The 20,388-nt window shown below is 29.8% G+C and overlaps 3 protein-coding genes across 4 annotated transcripts; all 3 read right to left on the bottom strand.

The window, feature by feature from the left end:
* Positions 1 to 829: 829 nt before the first annotated feature.
* LOC110619840 lies at positions 830 to 3,882 on the bottom strand. The gene is made up of 4 exons (XM_021763408.2): positions 3,542 to 3,882; positions 3,219 to 3,448; positions 1,997 to 2,104; positions 830 to 1,075 (listed from the first exon to the last, which is right to left on the bottom strand). The coding sequence occupies exons 1-4, from the start codon at positions 3,735 to 3,737 to the stop codon at positions 953 to 955; spliced, it is 657 nt and encodes a 218-aa protein (XP_021619100.1). The 5' UTR covers positions 3,738 to 3,882; the 3' UTR covers positions 830 to 952.
* Positions 3,883 to 7,809: 3,927 nt separating this feature from the next.
* On the bottom strand, positions 7,810 to 12,575 carry LOC110619369 (pyruvate kinase isozyme A, chloroplastic). Of its 2 annotated transcripts, none has more exons than XM_043958432.1 (7): positions 11,854 to 12,575; positions 10,285 to 10,371; positions 10,002 to 10,205; positions 9,381 to 9,499; positions 8,980 to 9,223; positions 8,438 to 8,672; positions 7,810 to 8,325 (listed from the first exon to the last, which is right to left on the bottom strand). In XM_043958432.1, the coding sequence occupies exons 1-7, from the start codon at positions 12,382 to 12,384 to the stop codon at positions 7,997 to 7,999; spliced, it is 1,749 nt and encodes a 582-aa protein (XP_043814367.1). In that variant the 5' UTR covers positions 12,385 to 12,575; the 3' UTR covers positions 7,810 to 7,996. The 2 variants fall into 2 exon arrangements, with proteins under 2 accessions (XP_043814367.1, XP_021618462.1); XM_021762770.2 differs by having other exon boundaries at positions 10,002 to 10,192; positions 10,284 to 10,371; positions 11,854 to 12,573.
* A 979-nt stretch (positions 12,576 to 13,554) lies between these two features.
* Positions 13,555 to 18,219, bottom strand: LOC110619371 (pyruvate kinase isozyme A, chloroplastic). The gene is made up of 7 exons (XM_021762771.1): positions 17,344 to 18,219; positions 16,730 to 16,817; positions 16,438 to 16,622; positions 15,718 to 15,836; positions 14,861 to 15,104; positions 14,541 to 14,775; positions 13,555 to 14,197 (listed from the first exon to the last, which is right to left on the bottom strand). The coding sequence occupies exons 1-7, from the start codon at positions 17,869 to 17,871 to the stop codon at positions 13,869 to 13,871; spliced, it is 1,728 nt and encodes a 575-aa protein (XP_021618463.1). The 5' UTR covers positions 17,872 to 18,219; the 3' UTR covers positions 13,555 to 13,868.
* Between the last annotated feature and the right edge of the window lie 2,169 nt (positions 18,220 to 20,388).

Raw genomic sequence — 20,388 nt, 5'->3', positions numbered from 1 at the left:
GTCTATTATATGTAATTTATTATTATAAATGTTATTGTCTTTATAAATATTACACAAAAATCCTTTATTTTTAAAAATATTACAGAAAAACTCTTATTTTTAGAAATGTTTCACAAAAATTTCCCAAACTATTTTTTAACTTTTTAATCAAGCAAAACTGATGCATAAAAACATCATAGTAAAAAATTAAAAAAATTATATTAATGCTTATTGCCCATTGTGCTGATGATAGGATTGACCAGTAGAAGACGAAAATATGCCGGCGAATCGATTGGACAAGTGGTAAGGCCTATCATTGATATTATCAGAAAAAGACTATTAGTTTTTTAATTTTAAAAAATATATTAAAAGTAGGTTTAAAATTAAGAAAATTATTAATCAATTTATTCACTATTTTTAACCATTTAATATTTTACTATTTAATTTTTTTAATATAAAAAATTTATTATTTGATTTCTCAATTTTATAAAAATATTAATTAATTTTTCTATATTAAAAATATTTTAAATTTTTTTATAATATTTAATAATTAAAATTAATAAAAATAAATTAATTAATATATTTTTAAAATTTCATCATTTTTTAATATATTTTTTAAAAACCGAATAAATTTCTTTAAATTTTTTTCCCGACTTTTTTTTTTTCTCTATAAAAAATATTTTTTTTAAGTCCCCAACAAAAACCCCTGGCATCCAGTCATTGCATGTGCCATTAAATCCTAAACCGATAAGTTCACCAAAAAACAATCCTAAACCGATAAAAGAAAATATAAATAATTATTAAAAAAGATCTCAAACACAGATCCCCCCATGCCCATTAAGCAAGCAAATGGACTGAAAATACCATTAAAGATGCTGACCATTAAGCTGTTGAGTTGTTCTAAGAGTTATGAAGTATTTACATAGGCAAAGAATTAACAAGGGAAAAAGAAAACAAGTTACAGAGATATACTTCATTTTAAACTAGGAGCTATTCGTGATATTCTTTCATCTTCCAGGAGTTCATACGGATCCACATATGGTGGTGGTGAGACATTCACCTTGCTTGCATCATGGACGAAGTTTGGTCCAAAATACTGCCCAAGGAAAAGCCAACCATGTCAATAATTGGCTTTGATGAAACCCCAGCTCACAACAAATTTCTGTAAATCTAAGCATATATACAAGAAAAATAACAAAATGAAAAACTTTGAGAAACATCTATAGCATGTATACAGGACTTCAGGCCCACAACATGTAGCTTCACTTCTCAAACTCAAATTCTGTCTCACTTCTAAAAGTTGTAGGCCTTACAACCAACAAGTTTAGTTGCAGCTCAATTTTTGAAAAATTACATGGTAACATGATGAAAAAAAGGTCCAATTGCAAATGTCCCAGTGGTGCTAAATATTGCTAAGAACTTCACATGCCTGAATCAGCATTAGCAAACACCATGGCCGTTAGGATCTTCAATATGATAATTTCAGAGATGAACTAAAACAGCAAAAAATCATTTGGAACCAATATGGCCATATCATTGTGCAATGTTTTTGTGCTTTTGGACCCTTTCCCATTGTTTGATAGTCATTTTCATTACCTCTGCCTATCATTTATTGTTCGTAACCTCACAAAGATTTGGAAAGAAAAAATAGAATACCCTTCTTTGTCTTTGGTGAATATACACCAAGTAGTCTTAATGGCCAAGTTAATCCTATTCATCGATAACTATAGTTGAGAACTTTAGATCAATGTTCATGTTGTGGTCTATAATACATCTAAGGCTACAATCCCTACAGAAACAGACTCCAATGCGATAGTCAGTTCACCACCCCTCCAGAAAGTAGCCAACTGCTAATAGTTGCTACAAAAGAAAAAAATTAAAAAGTGTAGAACCTCAACTATTGACATTTGCCCATTGTAAATTAAGTGTTTAGCTCATGAAAAGAGTTCTCTCAACTTAATGTGGCACCAAAATAAATAAACCTTAAAACAGGCAACAGATCAAAGAACAGACTTACAACGTAGAGAGCACAAAAGAATGCCACAGTTATGAGAATCAATGGCCAAAACCCCAAGAAGAAGGTTCCTCCAATTGTAAGCAAAAGTTTAGCACGAGGAATTAAACCCTGAAACCGACAAAAAAGTGAGTACCTTTGCTGAATGTGAACATGCATACTTCATAGAGAATAAATGTTTTAGCTCTAAGAAAGGGACCAAATCATAATACACCCATATCTGATTTATAGAAAGCAACAAATTTAACCAGCATATAATGCTACCCCTTTTAGATGTCACATAAAAGGTATTCCCTTTCAATCAAATTTAAGATACAAACAGTACCAAGGTGATAGGCATAGCAATATTCGACATGAGAAAGAAACAGTGATACGCATTCCTTCCATACAAGTAATGGATGATAAAACAAAAATGGCCATCATCTTTTTCATAGAAATAATGAATGGTTTAAAGAATTATAGCCTAAAAATTATAGAGGTAATGATCTTTAATTTATTCTTATTATTATTTTTTTCCACTCAATTATAATGCCGGAATAATTCCATAATATAGTTGGGTCGCGAGTGAATGAGTTCTGAATTATGACCCAATCAAGTCTTCAAGAGGCACATATATCTTCAATTACCTAAAACATTTCAAATTTCAAACACCAGTAGTTGGATATTGATTGTTTCCTTTTCTTTGGACTTGTTTTTTTTGTTTGTTATTCTGCACATCTTTCTAAAAAATAATATCATAGAGAAAAAAAATAGGGAAGAACTCATTCAGTCAACAGCCATAAACTGATCCAAAAGGTGATCAAATCAAGTCTGAAAAAAAAGCAAATATAAAATACTATAAAAGACAATCGTTGCAACAATGTTTCTATCTTTGCCAAAATATGCACTGAAATTATGCTTGGATGGTTTTAATTCAAACAGAACATAATCAAACCATGATTGCAGGATTCTGAAAGTACTCTTGGAGATCATTTGGTTTAATCCAGAAAAGAATTTTTTGAATTTTAATCCCAGAAGAGGAATTCATTCATCAATTCAATATAAGAAATCTAAGTTGCTTGCTATCTTTCTGTGCTCAATTAACAAAAACCTTAACTTAAACATAATTTCCAAAACTAAAATAAAAAAAAGTTCAAGCATCTCAAAAAATGATATCCATTCGCAGATTCATTAACACTCTGAGCAAGAGTTTCCAAAAAGAGAAGAAGGTCACAGAGAGGTTAACCTCAAGGCCTTCACTGTTCAATGCCATGGAACGCTCTCTCTGATTAGAAAGGCTTTGATCAAATTCAGTAGAGACAACATTTCTTTTAGAAAATCCTCTACCTACTTCCTCTAGCTTTATCTTATCCTCCACTCCATAACTCCCTCTATTGGTATCCTCAAGCAATGAAGTCGGAGTCATTCCTCTCCTCTTCAGCTCCTTCATGAACAAGGATTCCGGTGGTTCCTCACCTGAAAAAGAAAATAACAACAAAAATTTCAAATTTGGATGAAGAAATCATCAACACAAAATCTGAAAATTTAGCTGAAAGAACAAAAACTTGCCATTGCTTTGATTATCTTCTTCTTGTACTGAACATCTAACACTAAACTTTGGTCTCTGAAAGTATTTTCTCGAGCTCCCAGTACTAAAACTTGTCAACCTGAAAATCGCTTTCCTAGAATCCAATTTCCCAGGAAAATTCGGGTGTGAAAGGGAAATTGGAGATAAAATGGATTTGAATAAGTAAAGAGAAGCCATTTTTTTTAGGTCCTGTTTGGCATCACCACTTCAAATCAGTGGAACCTTTAAAGAAACGACGTTTCAGTTTCTAGTAGTACACAGGAAGAAAGCAAAAAGGAAAAAAGAAAGACAACTTGGTTTTTGCTTTAGGCATCACCTAATGAGCTTATGTTAGTGAGAGTGCTTTACATGAGCTAATGTGCGCATGAAAGGTTGCGTATATCTGCCCGTCGGGTGGCTGTGGTGGCTTGTAGAAGTCGAGCGACACGTCACTGTTCACAGTGAGAATATTGCCCACACAATTGACAATTCTATTCTCCACAAGATTTATATGTTTATATCAAAAATATTTTTTTTAACAAAAAATAAGCATAATAATAAATATTTATCACAAGTAAATTACCATTAAATTTTAAAAAAATTTATTACTTCATATCTATTTAAATATTATTCGATTAAAATATTTTCATATTTTATAAAATTTAACTTTTAATTTTATTAAAAAATTATTAATTATATTAAATATTTATATTATTGATATTGTTTAAGTAAAATGAGATTGATGTGATCGAAATAAAATTATATGGTGAGGCGTGATATGATTTAAGTTGGTATCGACGAGTATTAAATAATATAAAAAATTATTTAAATTTTAAGATTATCATTTTATATTATAAAAAAAATAAAAATAAATAAAATATATTTTAGTAATTTAGTGATGATGTGACCGATTGCTCGATAAAAAATATTATTGACTAACAGTTAATAATCCCGTGATTATAAATTAATTAAAATGTTTTAAACTATACTTTAAATTTTAATTATATCTTTTAATAATATCTCACGGTGTACTTTGAACCGTTGTCCCATAACATTTATTATTTAATTAATATAATTTTAATTATATATTATTTAATTTTTATAAATTTAAATATTTATATTATTTAAATTTTAATTTAATTAAGGACTTTAATCATTCTTAAAGAAAATAATTAAAAAGTTTAATTTTATAAAATATATAAATATTTTAATTAAATAATTTTTAAATAAAAATAAATTAATAAATTTCTTAAAATTTAAGTATCTGATATTAGTTTTTCCTTACCATTATCAAGTTTTATCGTTATTTATATTTTTAACAATTATTAAAACTTTCTTAAATTTTAATTATATCTAATACTTCCAATTTTTCATCCACATAATTTTTAATATTTAAGAAAAAATTGAAATATCTTTTTTTTTTAAATGAAAAGTGAGGAATTTTAATTGGATGCATTTACTATCCGGCTAAGATCAACTATTGTAATGATATTTTAAAAATACGTACATATTATTATTCATAATAACAAGAAACTAAATCCTCATATATTCTGAAATTTAATCGAATATAATATAGTGAAATATACTTATAAAATAAATTAAATAATTAAAATATCTAATAAAATCAAATTTAAATATATTTTAACGAGCATCTAAAAATAAAAATAAAAATAAAAATAAAAATTATCTATCATTACTTGAGATTTTTTTTATAATGTTTTCTTTTCATTTAAAATAAAAAATTGAATAAATTGATTTTTTTATAATTTCTTTTATTTAGAATGAAAAAATTTATTTTTTAAATTAAAAAATTTTCATTCAAATCTTACCTGTATTTTGTAAAAGTTTATTTAATTTTTTTTTCTTACAGATTAATCAATAAATTTATAAAATATTCTTTATAAGTATTTGTTCAAATAGAGGCTTTAATCTAATTTCTATTATATTGGAACCATGACAAGATAATTTGAGATTTTTTTTAATAATTAAAATAAAAAAAAAAGAAAAATTAAGGGTATTCTTGTTAGAAAATATTTGAAAATTTTTTTCCTCTATGCTTATAATAGATCTTAATAAAAACAATAAATATTATTATAATAAAGGTAATTTTTATTAAATAAATAAAATACACGTTTAAGTTTAATTAATTTAATAAAATATCAAATCGAAATTAAATAATAATTTCATTAATTTTTTAATTAGAGCCTTATAAATGAATCACATTATTTGAATATAAATAATAAATTAACATTAAAGTCAATAATCTTTTGAGAATTTTAAAAAAAAAAGATAAAAATTTATTTTTAAATTATTATTTAATATATTTTGTAATATTTAATAAAATTTACAGAATCTATTTAAAGTAAAAATAATTAAAAATTATATTTTATAATATATATAAAAAATAAATTAAAAAAAAGAGTAATTAATTAATGGTCTTGCAACAAAACATTATAAGATATCAACAAAGAATTAGTTAATTAAATGAAAGGTCAATTGTAATTTCTTCTTTGGATTTAATCACTATTAATAGATTAATTTTATATTTTAAAAATTTATTAAATATTTATAAATTTAATTATATCAAATACTTTTATTATTTTTTATTTAATTATTAATTAATATTTAAAAAAATATTAAAATATTTTATAGAAGTCAATAATTATGAGGATATTTTAATATTATTCTTTAAAAATAAATAAACGAAGGCGATAGCAATAATGTAATTTAGAAATTAAATAATAATTTATCAAAAATTTTATTAAAAACACCTAAAGGAAATAAATCAACTAAAGTGTTTAACATAATTAAAATGCATGAACATTCTTTATTGAAAGAGCAGAGACATAGAATACAAAATTTAATTTTATAAAATAGAAAAAATTTTTAATTAATTCTTTAATTTTAAAAAATATATTAAAATATTCATAACATTTTAAAAAAATTATTAATTTATTTTTTATTAATTTTAATAATTAAATATTTTATTATTTAATTTTTATAATAATTTAAAAAATTTTATTAGTTAATAATTTTAATTTTATAAAAAATTTATTAATTATTATTTTTGTAATGGAGATATTTAAATTTTTTAATTAGTAAATTTTTAAAATGTTAATATTTTAATAAAAAATTAATTAATAAACTTTTTCATAGTAAATTTTTTGAAAAAAACGGGAACATGGTATAGTAGGGCTGACGTGCACGCAAGTTTGTCCCGTTGGGTACAAACACGGCCCATCTAAATTAATGGTAAGGAAAAATATATAATTAAGTCCTTATAATTATTGGCTTTTTCTTGCAGGACCACAATATTAAAGCCTAAGACTTGCAAGTTTCGTTTGCTGCTCTTCACAGTTAGCTTCCAAAATTTGTCATCTTAGTTTATTAAGACAAGCTACTTTAAATTTATAACTCCTTAAAATTTCAAATGAGTAAGTTTTATTTATAAATAATTATTAATTAATTATCCTATTAATTAACGAATGTCGAAAGTAGTATAAACGATATAAATACGTAGGAGAATATTTTATTTTTTAATGGACCGATTCAGTGTAAATGAAAATTATAAAATAATAAAGGAAAAATAGTTTTTATATTTTATTTTTTAATTTTATGTTTGAATGGAGGAAAAAAAACAAACTTATTTTCTTTATTTGGAAAGTAAAAGAAGGGGAATGAAAATAATATTATTTTCTTGAAATTACTATTTTGTGTTTTATTTTTAAATAAGGTTAAAAAATTAAAGGAAATGAATGTAATTTTCAATTGAAATGTTGTTTTTCTTGTTTTTTTTTCTCCAATTTAAAGAGAAAATAATCAAAGTAAAATAGGTTTTATTTTCACTCACTCACTTATTTTCCTTCACTTTCCAAATAAAGGAAAATATAATTTCAAACTTATTTTCCTCAATTTAATTTCCCTCCCCCAACTTCCTTTATATCCAAACACGCCGTTAGAAATGGGTTAACTAGAATTTGACACATAGCTTAGCTAATAGGAAATTTCTTCCATGCTCTTGTTATGTATCTGGCCAATAAGATATATTTATTTAAATTTGAAAATACAATTAATATCATATAAAAATTATAATATTATATTATTTAAAAAATAAATTCATTTTAAAATATGTCAAAGAATATTCTAGCATTTTCCAATAAAAAATAGTTAATAAGACTGGTCGATAAAAAAGTCAGTGTTTGATCAGTCGCTAAAATATAATAATCGCTAATATAGCAAATAATATAATTTTAATGGGCAATTCTTATCTGCATTCGAATATAGATATATTCAAAATCATGATATAATGATGAGTGATCATAGTGAATAAAACCATTGATCCTCGTGTACAGGCATCTTTCACAAACCTCCTAAGAACTTGAAGTTTCTTCCGTTTACTTTGCCTTATTGTTCTTACCACAAACAGACAAGTGACCAACATTATAAGAGAAAATCCACTAAACTACAGTCCTCACCTGGATAGATTGGAATGCTGATGAACTTGCTCGTGCCGGAGTTAAATCTGAGACCACCAAAACAAAATCTCCTGCTTTTATCATTGCCTTTGTTTGCATAAGTTCAATGGTTTTTGAGATGTTGTCTTCCATATCATCCGACAAATCAACGAGGACGGGGGAAACTCCCCATTGTAAATTCAAAGCCATCTGAGTAGTAGTATCACTTGTGAATGCAAATATGGGCGAATGTGGGCGGTTTCGAGACAGAAGAGATGCCATTTCTCCATGCTTCGTGTAGACAAAGATTGCATCTACTCCGAGGTTGTTAGCTGCAGAACAAGCACAGCAATGTACATTTCAAAACTCTTGGGGTATTTTGGAAATGTAACGTTGAAATGAAAACTATCTAGTTTTGGGAACTTAAAGAAAAAATGAAGTTACCCATTTCAGCAGCAGAATTGCATATTTCTTCAGCAATGCACTCTTGCAATGACTCTCCAAGTTGATGTGTCCGGAGATTGGTTTGTCGGTTTTCTTCACGACTCCATAATTCCATTCGACTACTAACCATTCGCAAGACAGAAAGAGCCTTCTGTCCGTATAATCCAATAGCTGACTCACCAGACAACATTAATGCATCGGCATACTGTCGAACAGCTTCAGAAACATCTGCCACCTTATTGCAGCACAAAAGAAAATCACAGTTCTCAATATAATATCATGGGTAAATAACTATCAAGTCCCTAAGTATTTATGAAATTAACTAATTAATTCCTATCTCATAATTACTCGGAATGATTAAAGAGTTGGATTTTACAAAATATAAGGATGTCTTAATTGAGTGGTTTTGAAATAAGGATGAATTAGTAAATTTTCTAAAAATTTAAAGACCTAATAGTAATTCTCCCTAATATCATATGATAAAACGTGTAATATTTTCTAGATTTTTGCCCCTTTTCTCTAAAGATTTTGTGGCATATTACCTCAGCACGTGTTGGGGTTGGATATTCGACCATTGACTCCAGAAGTTGAGAAGCTACAATCACAGGCTTGTTTAGTTGCCTGCAGATACGAGTTATTTCTTCTTGAACAGTTGGAATCTGTTCAAGAGGGATTTCTACTCCAAGGTCACCGCGAGCCACCATGATTCCATCAGAAGCCTCAGCAATTTCTTCCAGTTTCTGAAGAGAATCCAAACTCTCTATCTTTGCCAATACTCTTATTGATCTGTTAATGACAATGTACATGAAAATCATTAATTCCAGCATATATACAAGGAAGCAAATCATTCTCATTCAACAGAGAAACTAATATAAGCCATCTATTATAGAAGGAAGAGCTTTGGAGAATTACATGCAGCCATTACTCCATGAATCATACTCACTTGTCTGAATTAGAGGAGAGGTAGTCTTTTAGATGCTTGACAGAATCAGCATCATTTACGAATGACATAGCAATCAAATCAACACCTTCTGAGATTCCAAAGTCGACATCGGCCCAATCCTATAGGAGAAATATAAAAACCACATGTTATGATCACGACTCGCATCACGAGATAATTGATGGGGAAGAAGCTCATTGGAGGATCTCTTAACAACTCAGACTCGTTAATAAGAGAGTGTCTTATAATTAATCTGCTTGCACTTTATTCAAGATAAATTGGCTCTATATCGAAGGCTTACCGTAAGAGTCCTACCCAAATGCTGAAAATTAAACGCATAAAACATATCTTCTTCGATATTTGGAATCCATTGAAGAATGGATTTGGTTTATCCATTATCCATAATATCAAATGATAATCACTTGTGTGCTATCTTTGTTACTAGCTACGAGTTTATTTCACAACTAATATCCCACATCTAAGAAGCAAAACTCCCTATGCATATCGACAAATTGTCCATACACTTACTTGAAGAAAGGATTTAATGGTGCATAGAAGCAAAACAAAATTAATAACCTTAGAGAAGAAGAAATAAACACAAGGATAGATGCATATAAAAGTAACCTTTGCTGATAAAGTTGGTAGTCCATAGTTCCTCTCCACAAGCACACCTTCTCTCCAAAAGCTCAATTTGGCTCGAGGCAGAAACAGACCAGAATCTGTGCACTTACAGCGCAAATCATTTCCAATCTTTTCAATCACTTCAAAGCATGCCATTCCACCATCAATAACTAGTTCATCACCAACTACAATTCCTGCCAATCGTTCGACATTTATAAACTTAATATTTGCATTTACATACCAAATGTATATGTATATATGAGCCAAAAGGAATCATTCAGCTACCTTCAGAAAATCCTTCATAGTTTGCTTGAACTGTGAATGGAAGAGACCCCTCAAACTTTTTTGCAGTAAACAACCAAATTGAACCTTCCTGATTTCAGGGAGAATGAAGAACATTAATCAAATCTTCAAATTCCTTCGAACAACTACAAACAAAGACAAGATACTCATGTTTGCATAAGTCAAGAAAAACAGTTGCTGGATTGTGAGGATGCTAATGCCCTCAATGCTGAATCTTACTCCAAAACAACATAAACCAGCAGTCCATAAACCAACATAAACAAGGGCATATGGAGATGCTTGTTACTAATGCAAAATCAATGTTGGATTCTATTTGGTTATCTAAGATGCTCCAAAGAGAAAAGAGGCCATAAAATATTTCAGTTTTCCTTTTCTAAAAAAATAAAATAGGGAGATTTATAATTTAGTTATTGAGTATTGCCATTATTAACAAGTCAGTCCCTATATTTTTAGAAATCTATTAAAACATCCTTATATTTTCTTTCCGTCAACGAAATAGTCCTTCCGTCCTCTTTTCTGTTAAAATTAGATAAAGGAGAAGAGAGAAAATTTTTAAAATTCAATTTTACCCTCAAATAAAATCATTTATTTAGTCCTTGGATATTGCTATTATTAACAAGTTAGTCCTTACATTTTCAAAAATCAATTAAAACGTTTTTATCTTTTTTCATATCTATTAAAACATTCTTATCATTTTTTTCAATCAATAAAATAGTCAATATCTTTTCTCATATCTATTAAAACGTTCTTACCGTTTCTTTCCGTCAACGAAATAGTTCATCTTCATCATTTCTTTCTGTCAACGAAATCGTCCCTCCCTATATTTTTTGAAATATATTAAAACGTCCTTATTGTTTCTTTTTATTAACGAAATAGTCTCTATTTTTTTTTCAAATCTATTAAAACATCTTTATTGTTTTTTTTTGTCAACAAATAGTCCTTATTTTTTCTTTCCTCCTCCTCAAAAGAAGAAAAAGAAGAAGCGAAAGGAGGAAGAATTGATGAAGAAAAAAAAGTAAGGAGGAAGAATTGATGAAGAAGAAAAGGAAGGAGGAGAGGAGGAAAATAATGGGGTAATTTAGTCTTTTATTATATTTTTAACGGCAAAAATAGACGGAATAACTATTTCGTTAACGGAAAGAAAACATAATGACATTTTAATAGATTTATAAAAATACAGGGACCGACTTAATAATGACAATACCAAGGATTAAATTATAAATCTCAAAAAAATAAAAAAAATTACTATTTAATCCTTATATTATAAAAAAAACTCATTAATTACTCCTTTAGTTTTAAAAAAAATATATTTACAATATCTTTGAAATTTTAAAAAAACCTATTAATTAGTACCAAATTGCATACATCCATTTTCTATATTTGTGGAGTATTATGTGAAATGATCATAACCTAAGAAAAGATATCCTACACTTACAGGAAAGGAAAGGAATATTTTCATACTTTTCCCATAAAACAAAAACTAATTGAAAGATTTTTACTCAGTCACCTAATTTTGCCACTAATTACCACTGAATTCTAATTAAACAAATACCTCAGCTTTTAAAGAGGAAGGAGCTCCATGATCCACCACAAAAATCTGACTCCCTTCAGTATCAATCATCACAGAAACACAATACCCTTTTTGCTCATTCAATTTCTTGATCAACCTGATCACATTTCGGTGCCATTCCCTTGAGCCATGGCACATGTTAAGCCTAGCCACATTCATCCCTCCCATTGCCAACCTCTCAAGCTCCTCCGATGAACAACAAGCCGGCCCAATTGTACATACCAGCTTCGTCTTCCTCATCCCCAAAAACCCTTTTTCTCTCAGCTCTCCTTCTGCCACCACATCCATGCCCAAGAGATCTAAACTCTCAGACTCTTTAACGCTCACTTCTGCTACTGCACGCACAACTCCATGCCTAATTGCTCCTTTCTTCACTTGCTTCACATTCCGAGAAACGCCATTGACAGGTACGGGAAGGCCAAAAATCTTCTTGTTCAAACGACCACGCTGGCTCTTCGCAAGGATTGAAGTATGAAATGTAAGAGCAGAGCTAGCAGTTCTTGCTGCCGCCATGGATATTGAACAAAATGAAAAGGGTAATGGGAATGTAGTTCGGGCGAAGAAGATCAGGATTTAGAATTTTCCCAGGTGATTAAGCATGAATTGGGCGACACATTGACGTTGGGATTATCGATATTTTTGGATTTTCTTGGAAGCAAAAGCAAAAGCAGAGGGTGAAGCTTACGAGGTGAGAGAAGACTTAAAAAGGGGTGATTATATTACAACTAAACAGGTATTACTGTTGTGGTAGTTGAGTCGGGAGATTTTTTAGGCATTAAATTATTTAAAACTTAATAATTTTTTTTTTTTTTCCATTTCTTTCTCAGGATATATCAGAATTTATATACATATTTTTTATTTTTAAAACTCAACAATTTAATTTCTATATTTTAATATTATCTGTATTTCTGTGTTTTTTAAATATAAATATTATAAATTTTTATTAATACAAACGGATAAATTCAATAGAGTTAAAATATAGAGATGAAATTAGAAAATTGACATAATTTTGAAATAATTTTATTGTAGAATGCATGAAGATCACGTGGCACACCTGCCTTAAACTGTACGGACAAGAGACAATAAAAATGGTGTGGCAGATGGAGGTGTGTGGTCCTAATTGCTATCCATTACAAGTAGAAGTGTTTGGATTTCAGCACGGACATCATGTGATGCTTTCTGTTCTTCTTGTTGGTTGTTGAGTCGGTATTCTTTCAAGCTATGCCCAAAAATAGTAATTATGAAATCCCTTCACTATAGATCAAAATAATTATAAAATCCCACCGTTTTTTATTATTCACATTAGTTGTGAAAAAGGTAATTACCCTTACATGGTCGGAATTATAGACATTTTTCTCTTTTAATTTTTTAGAATGAGTTAAATTTAATCCAAATTTAATAGAAATTAATTTTTAGAGCAAATTAAACCTGATTTAAATTTAACATGGTATCAGAGAAGTTAAACCTGATCCAAGTCTCCATGTCCGATGTCGGACCTCCTATAAATATGTCACGCATCAGTAAAATTCTGAACGTAAGAAATATGTTGAATCCCACATCGATCGTAGAAAGAGGTAATGAGTCTCTTATATGAGACTAGAGGTATGTTGAATTCCACATCGATTGTAGAAAGGAGTAATGTGTCTCTTATATGAGACTTATATAGGCCATAAACACTCTTGATGAATTAATTTTTTGGTGAATTAGATCTGATCCAAATTTAACGACATGAAAATCACAAGTTTAGGGGAAAACATGTAAACAAATCATAACACAATGATCTGTAAAATCTGGTTCAACAATCTGTGCTAAGCTAAACAACTTTTTCTGCCAAGGCAACACAAAGAGATTGTCATTGCAATTTGACCATTTGCAAGATGCATGGAAAAGGCAGTCGAGCAGTTTCAGTTTCACCATAGACTCTTGAGAGTTTCTGCCATTACATTACCTTCCCAAGTATCTTTGACAAGTGGGTATTTTGAAGATGACCGTTTTTCCTACACAATGGTCTTCACCTGGATTGACTGGAAGGCTGTTCGAGTTGCACAAGCTGGAGTGAGATCTGAGACTATCAAAACAGCATCTCCCTCTTTCATCATGCCTTTAGATTTTATAAGATCAATGGTTTTCGATATGTTGGATTCCATGTCATCTGATAAATCAGTAAGGATGGGGATAACTCCCCACTGCAAAGTCAAAGCCATCCGAGCATCGGTATCATCGGTAAAAGCAAATATGGGCGGATTTGGACGGTTGCGAGAAAGGAGTGATGCCATCTCTCCATGCTTTGTGTAGACAAAGATCGCGTCTATGCCAAGTTTATTAGCTGCAGACAGAATACAAGGACGATAGATTAGAAGGATGCTCGACAGAAATCAACTGACATGTTCAGTAAAAGTTTACGTGTGCTAGGAATGAAGTCGCTTATAGATTAAACTACCAATCTACTTCATCAGTCCTCCAAAGTGAATCCTCAAAAATAAAAACTAATAAATAAATGCTGTAAATTCTTTTTTTTTTTTTTTTTTTTCGTTTTGCTTGCAAAAATAAAGAACCAAATGTTTTCACAAGATTGATAAGTTGTTCAATCATAGGACTCGAGCAGACATTCCTAGCAGGAACTTTGTATATTATGCAACCAAGACAATGCATAAGAGAAAAGTCAATACCCATTTCAACCGCGGAATTGCATATCTCTTCAGATATACAATCAAGTAATGAATCTCCAAGATGACATTGATGGAGAGCATTTTGACGGTTTTCTTCACGACTCTGAAGTTCCATTCGACCACTGACCATTCGCAAGACAGAAAGAGCTTTCTCTCCATATGATCCAATAGCCGACTCACCAGACAACATCATTGCATCAGCATATTGCCTAACTGCTTCAGATACATCTGCAACCTTATTGCAAGAAAGATGTCATTGAAGGTGTATTCAACCATTCTATAATGCCCAGAACAGAGTAATAATCAGCGCATTATAGTACCTCTGCACGTGTTGGTGTTGGATATTCAACCATTGACTCAAGAAGTTGAGAAGCTATAATCACTGGCTTATTCAGCTGCCGGCAAATATCAGTTATCGCCTCTTGGACTGCTGGAATCTGTTCAAGTGGAACTTCTACTCCTAGGTCACCACGAGCCACCATAATTCCATCAGAAGCCTCTACAATTTCTTCCAGTTTCTGAAGAGACTCCAGGCTCTCAATCTTTGCCAATACTCTTATTGATCTGGAAATTAAAATAATTATATTTATTGAATTGCAGAACATTGCAACAGCAGTTTCAACCTTCATCTGCCAGAGAACATTAAAAATTTTCATTTCTGCTGTTTTAATTCCAAAAACCATGCAGAAAAAGGGGGGAAAAACAAATAAAAAACTTTTGCAGCAGGTGTACAACTAAATTAACAAAATGTTGGACAGAAAAATTTCAACACTACAGCACAAATATCGCAACACAATCTCAGAAATCAATTGCAGAATAACATTCTCTCCAGTTTTTCCCTGCTGTTTCCTCTCTTTTTCTCCATCCACAAATTAATAAATTAGCTGTTCTATCAGCCATTGATGCAGCATTTACTGGGCACAACTGAAGAAGAAATTGAACCTAATGGAAGATGGAAGCATAAGGAATAACAATGGACAGAGAGCAGCACAAGTTTTATTGGACAACCAGCTCTCATTTCTTATGTTAGCCTTTATTACTGAGACAAAATCTAAGCTGAAACAGCTACTTTTATTCATTTTTTGAACTTTTGGCTAATAAGCAGCTTGTCAGCAATTACACGAGGATTATAGTGAAATAATATGAAATGTTAATTTTGTGATTAGTACTTTCTTACTTTGATGCCTTGGTTGAGAGATAGTTCTTCAGATGTTTGACAGGCTCCGCATCATTTACAAATGACACAGCAACAAAATCAACACCTTCGGAAATTCCAAAATCAATGTCTTCCCAGTCCTGAAAAGAGGAAACTATGATTATGTGCAGGAGAACATATTGGTTGGATGTTTATGGTTTCTGCTAACACTAACCTCCTTATCTATTTAAAATTCTGTTTTGCCAGATGGAAAGAGCCAAACCACAGCTCTTGGAGATGACAGCTTAGGAAGACAGCTCCATTTCATCCCCCCCCCCCCCCCCTAAAAGCTGTGGTTCAGCCCCACATGCAGAGCCAATTGAACCCTAAGGAACGTTATATTTAAAATCTAATAGCCTGAAGCAATAGGTAAATTTTTTTGTGGTACATATAAATTATAAGAAAAGAAAACAATATGTGCAACATTTTCAGTGAACAAGTCATTAGCATAAGAGGTTAACCTACAACTTCTATTTTTCCTCCCGACTTTTTTGCTAAATTTACAAGCTTCCCTTTAGAAAATCTCTAGAAAGTTGAAGAGTTAACAATGAGATTTCCATTTTGCGACAGACCGAATTTTGACTTTAAATATTTTTATTCAAACAACCTACTGGCAAGCCAGCTAAAGTAATATCAAGAAAAATCTTGAACACAGGAGAATATGAGGAAATTATTGCCAGAATTAAATAAGCATAATTCAACCTTTTCTGATATAGTTGGTTGACCTTGGTAAGAAAGTTTCCCATTCCGCCAGAAGCTCAATTTGGCTCGGGGTAGGAGTAGACCAGGATCTGTGCACTTACAACGCAAATCATTTCCCATCCTTTCAACTACTTGAAAGCTTGCCATTCCTCCATCAATGATCAGTTCATCGCCTACCATAATGCCTGCAAACCAACCATTCAATTATGCAAATTATCTTTTCTCTCTCTCCCTCTATTTATATATATATATATATATATATCAACTAACAAATAGGCAACAAATTCACCACCTTCAGAGAACCCTTCATAGTTTGCTCTAACCGTGAATGGACGTGAACCTTCAAATTTTTGGGCTGTAAATACCCAAACTGAACCTTCCTGATGCCACAAGAACAAAAATGCATTAGATATTATATTCCCACTTAAGAAATGACTATGAAAAGCCAATCTAAGAAACAGTAGATAGGCCTTAGTCATTGTCTTTCCCAAATTAAAACAAAACCAATTACTAGTTCTGCTATTTATCCATGTACACAATGATAACATCACTTCTCCTAAGCATATAAACAAGTCCAGAATCATGCCTCCACTATTTTTTATTTCTTACTGCAAATGCTCCAAAGAGAAACAGAGCCTCAAAAAGAAATTGCAAGTCTTTCAAGTGAAAATTATGATCCTAAACCTAAAAGATAAGGTCAATTATTGTATGTACCCTAATTAAAGCATATCTAGTTACTAGTTTCAGGCTTCGGCTACTCAACTCATTTTCCTCCCAATCAACAGCTACCAAAAGAAATGTTGAAAAATTCAGCAAAGATAAATTAATAATGACATTGTAATTAATGCCACTAGCCCAGAAATAAGTGACAAACCAGAAAGTGGGATCATTTAAGATTTTAGATACCTCTGCTTTCAGAGAAGAAGGAGCTCCATGATCAACTACATGAATCTGGCTGCCTTCAGTATCGATCATCACTGAAACACAAAACCCCTTTTCGTCATTTAACCTCTTGATCTTCCTAATAACATCTCTGTGCCACTCCTTTGTATTATGACACATATTAAGCCTAGCCACATTCATCCCTCCTCTAGCCAATCTCTCCAAATCTTCCAATGAGCAACACGCCGGCCCTATAGTACACACCAGCTTCGTCTTCCTCATCCCTGAGAACCCTTTTTCTGTCAACTCCCTCTCGGCCGCAGCATCCAATCCAAAGTCTAAATCCCCCTCAAAATTCTTCAAGCCCTCAACACTTGCTTCTGCCAATGGTCTGACTCCAACTCTAGCCTTACTTCTTAGCTTTCTTGTACTGCAAGAAACCCCACGAGCACCCACAGCTATTCTAAAAACCCCATTCTCTAATTCAAGAATTGGGTGCTTTGCAAAGATTTTCTGATGGCATCTAATGATTGAATCACTAGAAATTGCCATTACTGGTGAAAGTTTCTGGTGATCAAAGGATGTGATGTGAAAATTGAAAGATCAGGATTCAGAATTACAGCAACTGGGTTTTGAGCTGCAAAGACCAGGTGGGAATTAACGACTTTGCCTGGTTTTGGATCGAAAACTCCGTCAAATCTACGGCGGAGATTCCAAGTTTACAAGGAGGATTTAGTGGTGACAACTTGTAATTAATTATAAAGATGATATATGCAATTTATTAGGGTTTTTGGTGGGTCCATCAAATTATTTGAAATTGGAAGTTAGGTAGGAGAGGTTCACCGTCTGAATTCATAACAATCAACTGCAGCTTCAATGGACATTGAAGCTGCAGCTGGACTTGTGAGTTATTTCAAATATTCTATTGAATATAAATGAAGACTGAAGGTGGCAAGTAGATTCAGTTATTTCAAATGTGACTCAACTCTCATTTTCTTCATTATTTGATCATTTCTAAATTATTAGTAGGGATTAAAGACTAATTTGCTAGGGAAAGTCGATTGAATTATTATTTTAAAATAAAGTAATATATTTTTCATTTTATAATTTTTATTTATTTTTTATTATTTTAAAATTATTATTTATTTTTTTAATTATATAAATTAATTATTATAATTCTATTTAATTTTATTTTTAAAAAACTTCTCAACATTTTTCATAATATTTAATAAAATGTTTAATATATTTATTTAAAAAAAATTAATAAATTCTTATAAAATGGATCCACATAGTGGATAATTTCCCTTCAAACCTAGGAGTGATACCACATTTCTAGGGATAAATCTTTATATTTGGATTATATTTATTTTTATTATTTATCTTATTAGTTATTTATATTTTTTTTACATTTAATATTTTAAATCCTTAAAAAGGCATTCCACTTTTAAAAATTTCAATTTCAGACAAAGCGAAATCGAGTTCGAAACCAAGAAACCAACATAAATTTATTACTGAATTATTTATGACTTATGCTTTTATGTTCAATTCAGATTTATATAAAATAAAACTGTTTAAATGGCCATTACAACTATTAAAAGAAAAAAAAGAAAGAAAGAGTTGAAATTAGGGTGATGATTAAATCGATTTAATTTTAAATTGAATTAAACTGAATAAATTAAAATTTAAAATTTTAATATTAATAAAAATAAAATTGATTTTAAATAAAAAATAAATTGAATTGAATCGAATCATTTTGATTCGATTCAATTCGATTTAAACTGATGGGTTAAACTTTTTACTACATTTTTTATTTTTTATATTTTATTTTTATTATTTTAAAATTTAATTAAATATTTTAATTTTAATTATGATCTAATCTTTATATTATTAAAAATAATATATTATTATCTGATTTAAGAGTAAATCTATTTAGTTCAAATGAGAAAAATTGATTAAATCAATTTAAAATTTTAATTTAATTTTTTATTTATTTCGATTCAGTTTAGAAAAAAATTCACATAGCTCAAACGAGAAGAAGCCACGTCAAGGAGAAGAAGCTATGTCGAGAGTCACTTGATCAATTAATTAAAAAAATCAAGTGTTTGAAAAATAAAATGGATGGACAAAAAAAAATATTCACACTCTAAAAAAATAGAGTTAAAATAATGACGATATTTTTTTTAATTGTGCAAATTAGTGAAAGTTATAAATTAATCTTTGTATTTCTAAAAAATTATTTATTTAGCTTTTATGATTAAAAAAATCAATAATTTAGTCTAATAGTTTAAATAAACAAGGTGAGTTTGTTTCTAAAAGTACACAATAAAATTTTGTTATTTTTGAAAATTATAAAAATGAAACAGCTAAATTTTAGAAATGTAAAAACTAATTTATAAATTTTATTTATTTTTTGTCTCGCTTATTTTACTTGTTATTCTTCCTTGCTGGAGTGTTACCACAGTCCCAAATAGTGATAATGACAATAAATAAATAATATGAAAAAAAAAAAGAAAAATGCATATATAATTTCTAAAAATAAAATTTTACCATCAGCTGAATAAAATTTCAACAATATTTGAAGTAATAAGTTCATGTTGGATTCATTGTTCCTTACTATGAGAACAAATTTATTCAATTAAAAAAAAGAAATATTATTATATAATTATTGTATTATAGTATTTAATATCCGATCGATTCAATTTAAAATTAAATTAAATTCAACTCGCTAAATTAATACAGATTTTAGAATAAAATAATAATTAGAGCATGTAGCATAAACCTCTCTTGTTCAATTTTTACTTTGACGTAGACAATGGGGTTGAGGTCAATTTGAGAGATATGCTCACATTCTATGGAGATTGTTCTTGATTTTTTGAGTAACTTTGAAAGTTTTGCTTAAGATTTTAGCTGCTGTCAATTAGTCTCAAGGGTGTTTAGTGCATAGTGTTAGATACCTTTGATTTGGTCAGTTAGCTGAAGAAGAAGAAAATAGGAAGGAACTTGTCAACTTGGTCCTCGGAAAAACTGGAACTTATCTCTTCTCTTCTTTTAGCTTGTGTCAACCTTAAA

The sequence above is a fragment of the Manihot esculenta genome, chromosome 7 (assembly GCF_001659605.2).
Source record: "Manihot esculenta cultivar AM560-2 chromosome 7, M.esculenta_v8, whole genome shotgun sequence".
NCBI classification, from domain to species: domain Eukaryota; kingdom Viridiplantae; phylum Streptophyta; class Magnoliopsida; order Malpighiales; family Euphorbiaceae; genus Manihot; species Manihot esculenta.
Note: the sequence above shows the minus strand (reverse complement) of the source record. Positions and strands in the feature narration are given on the sequence as shown.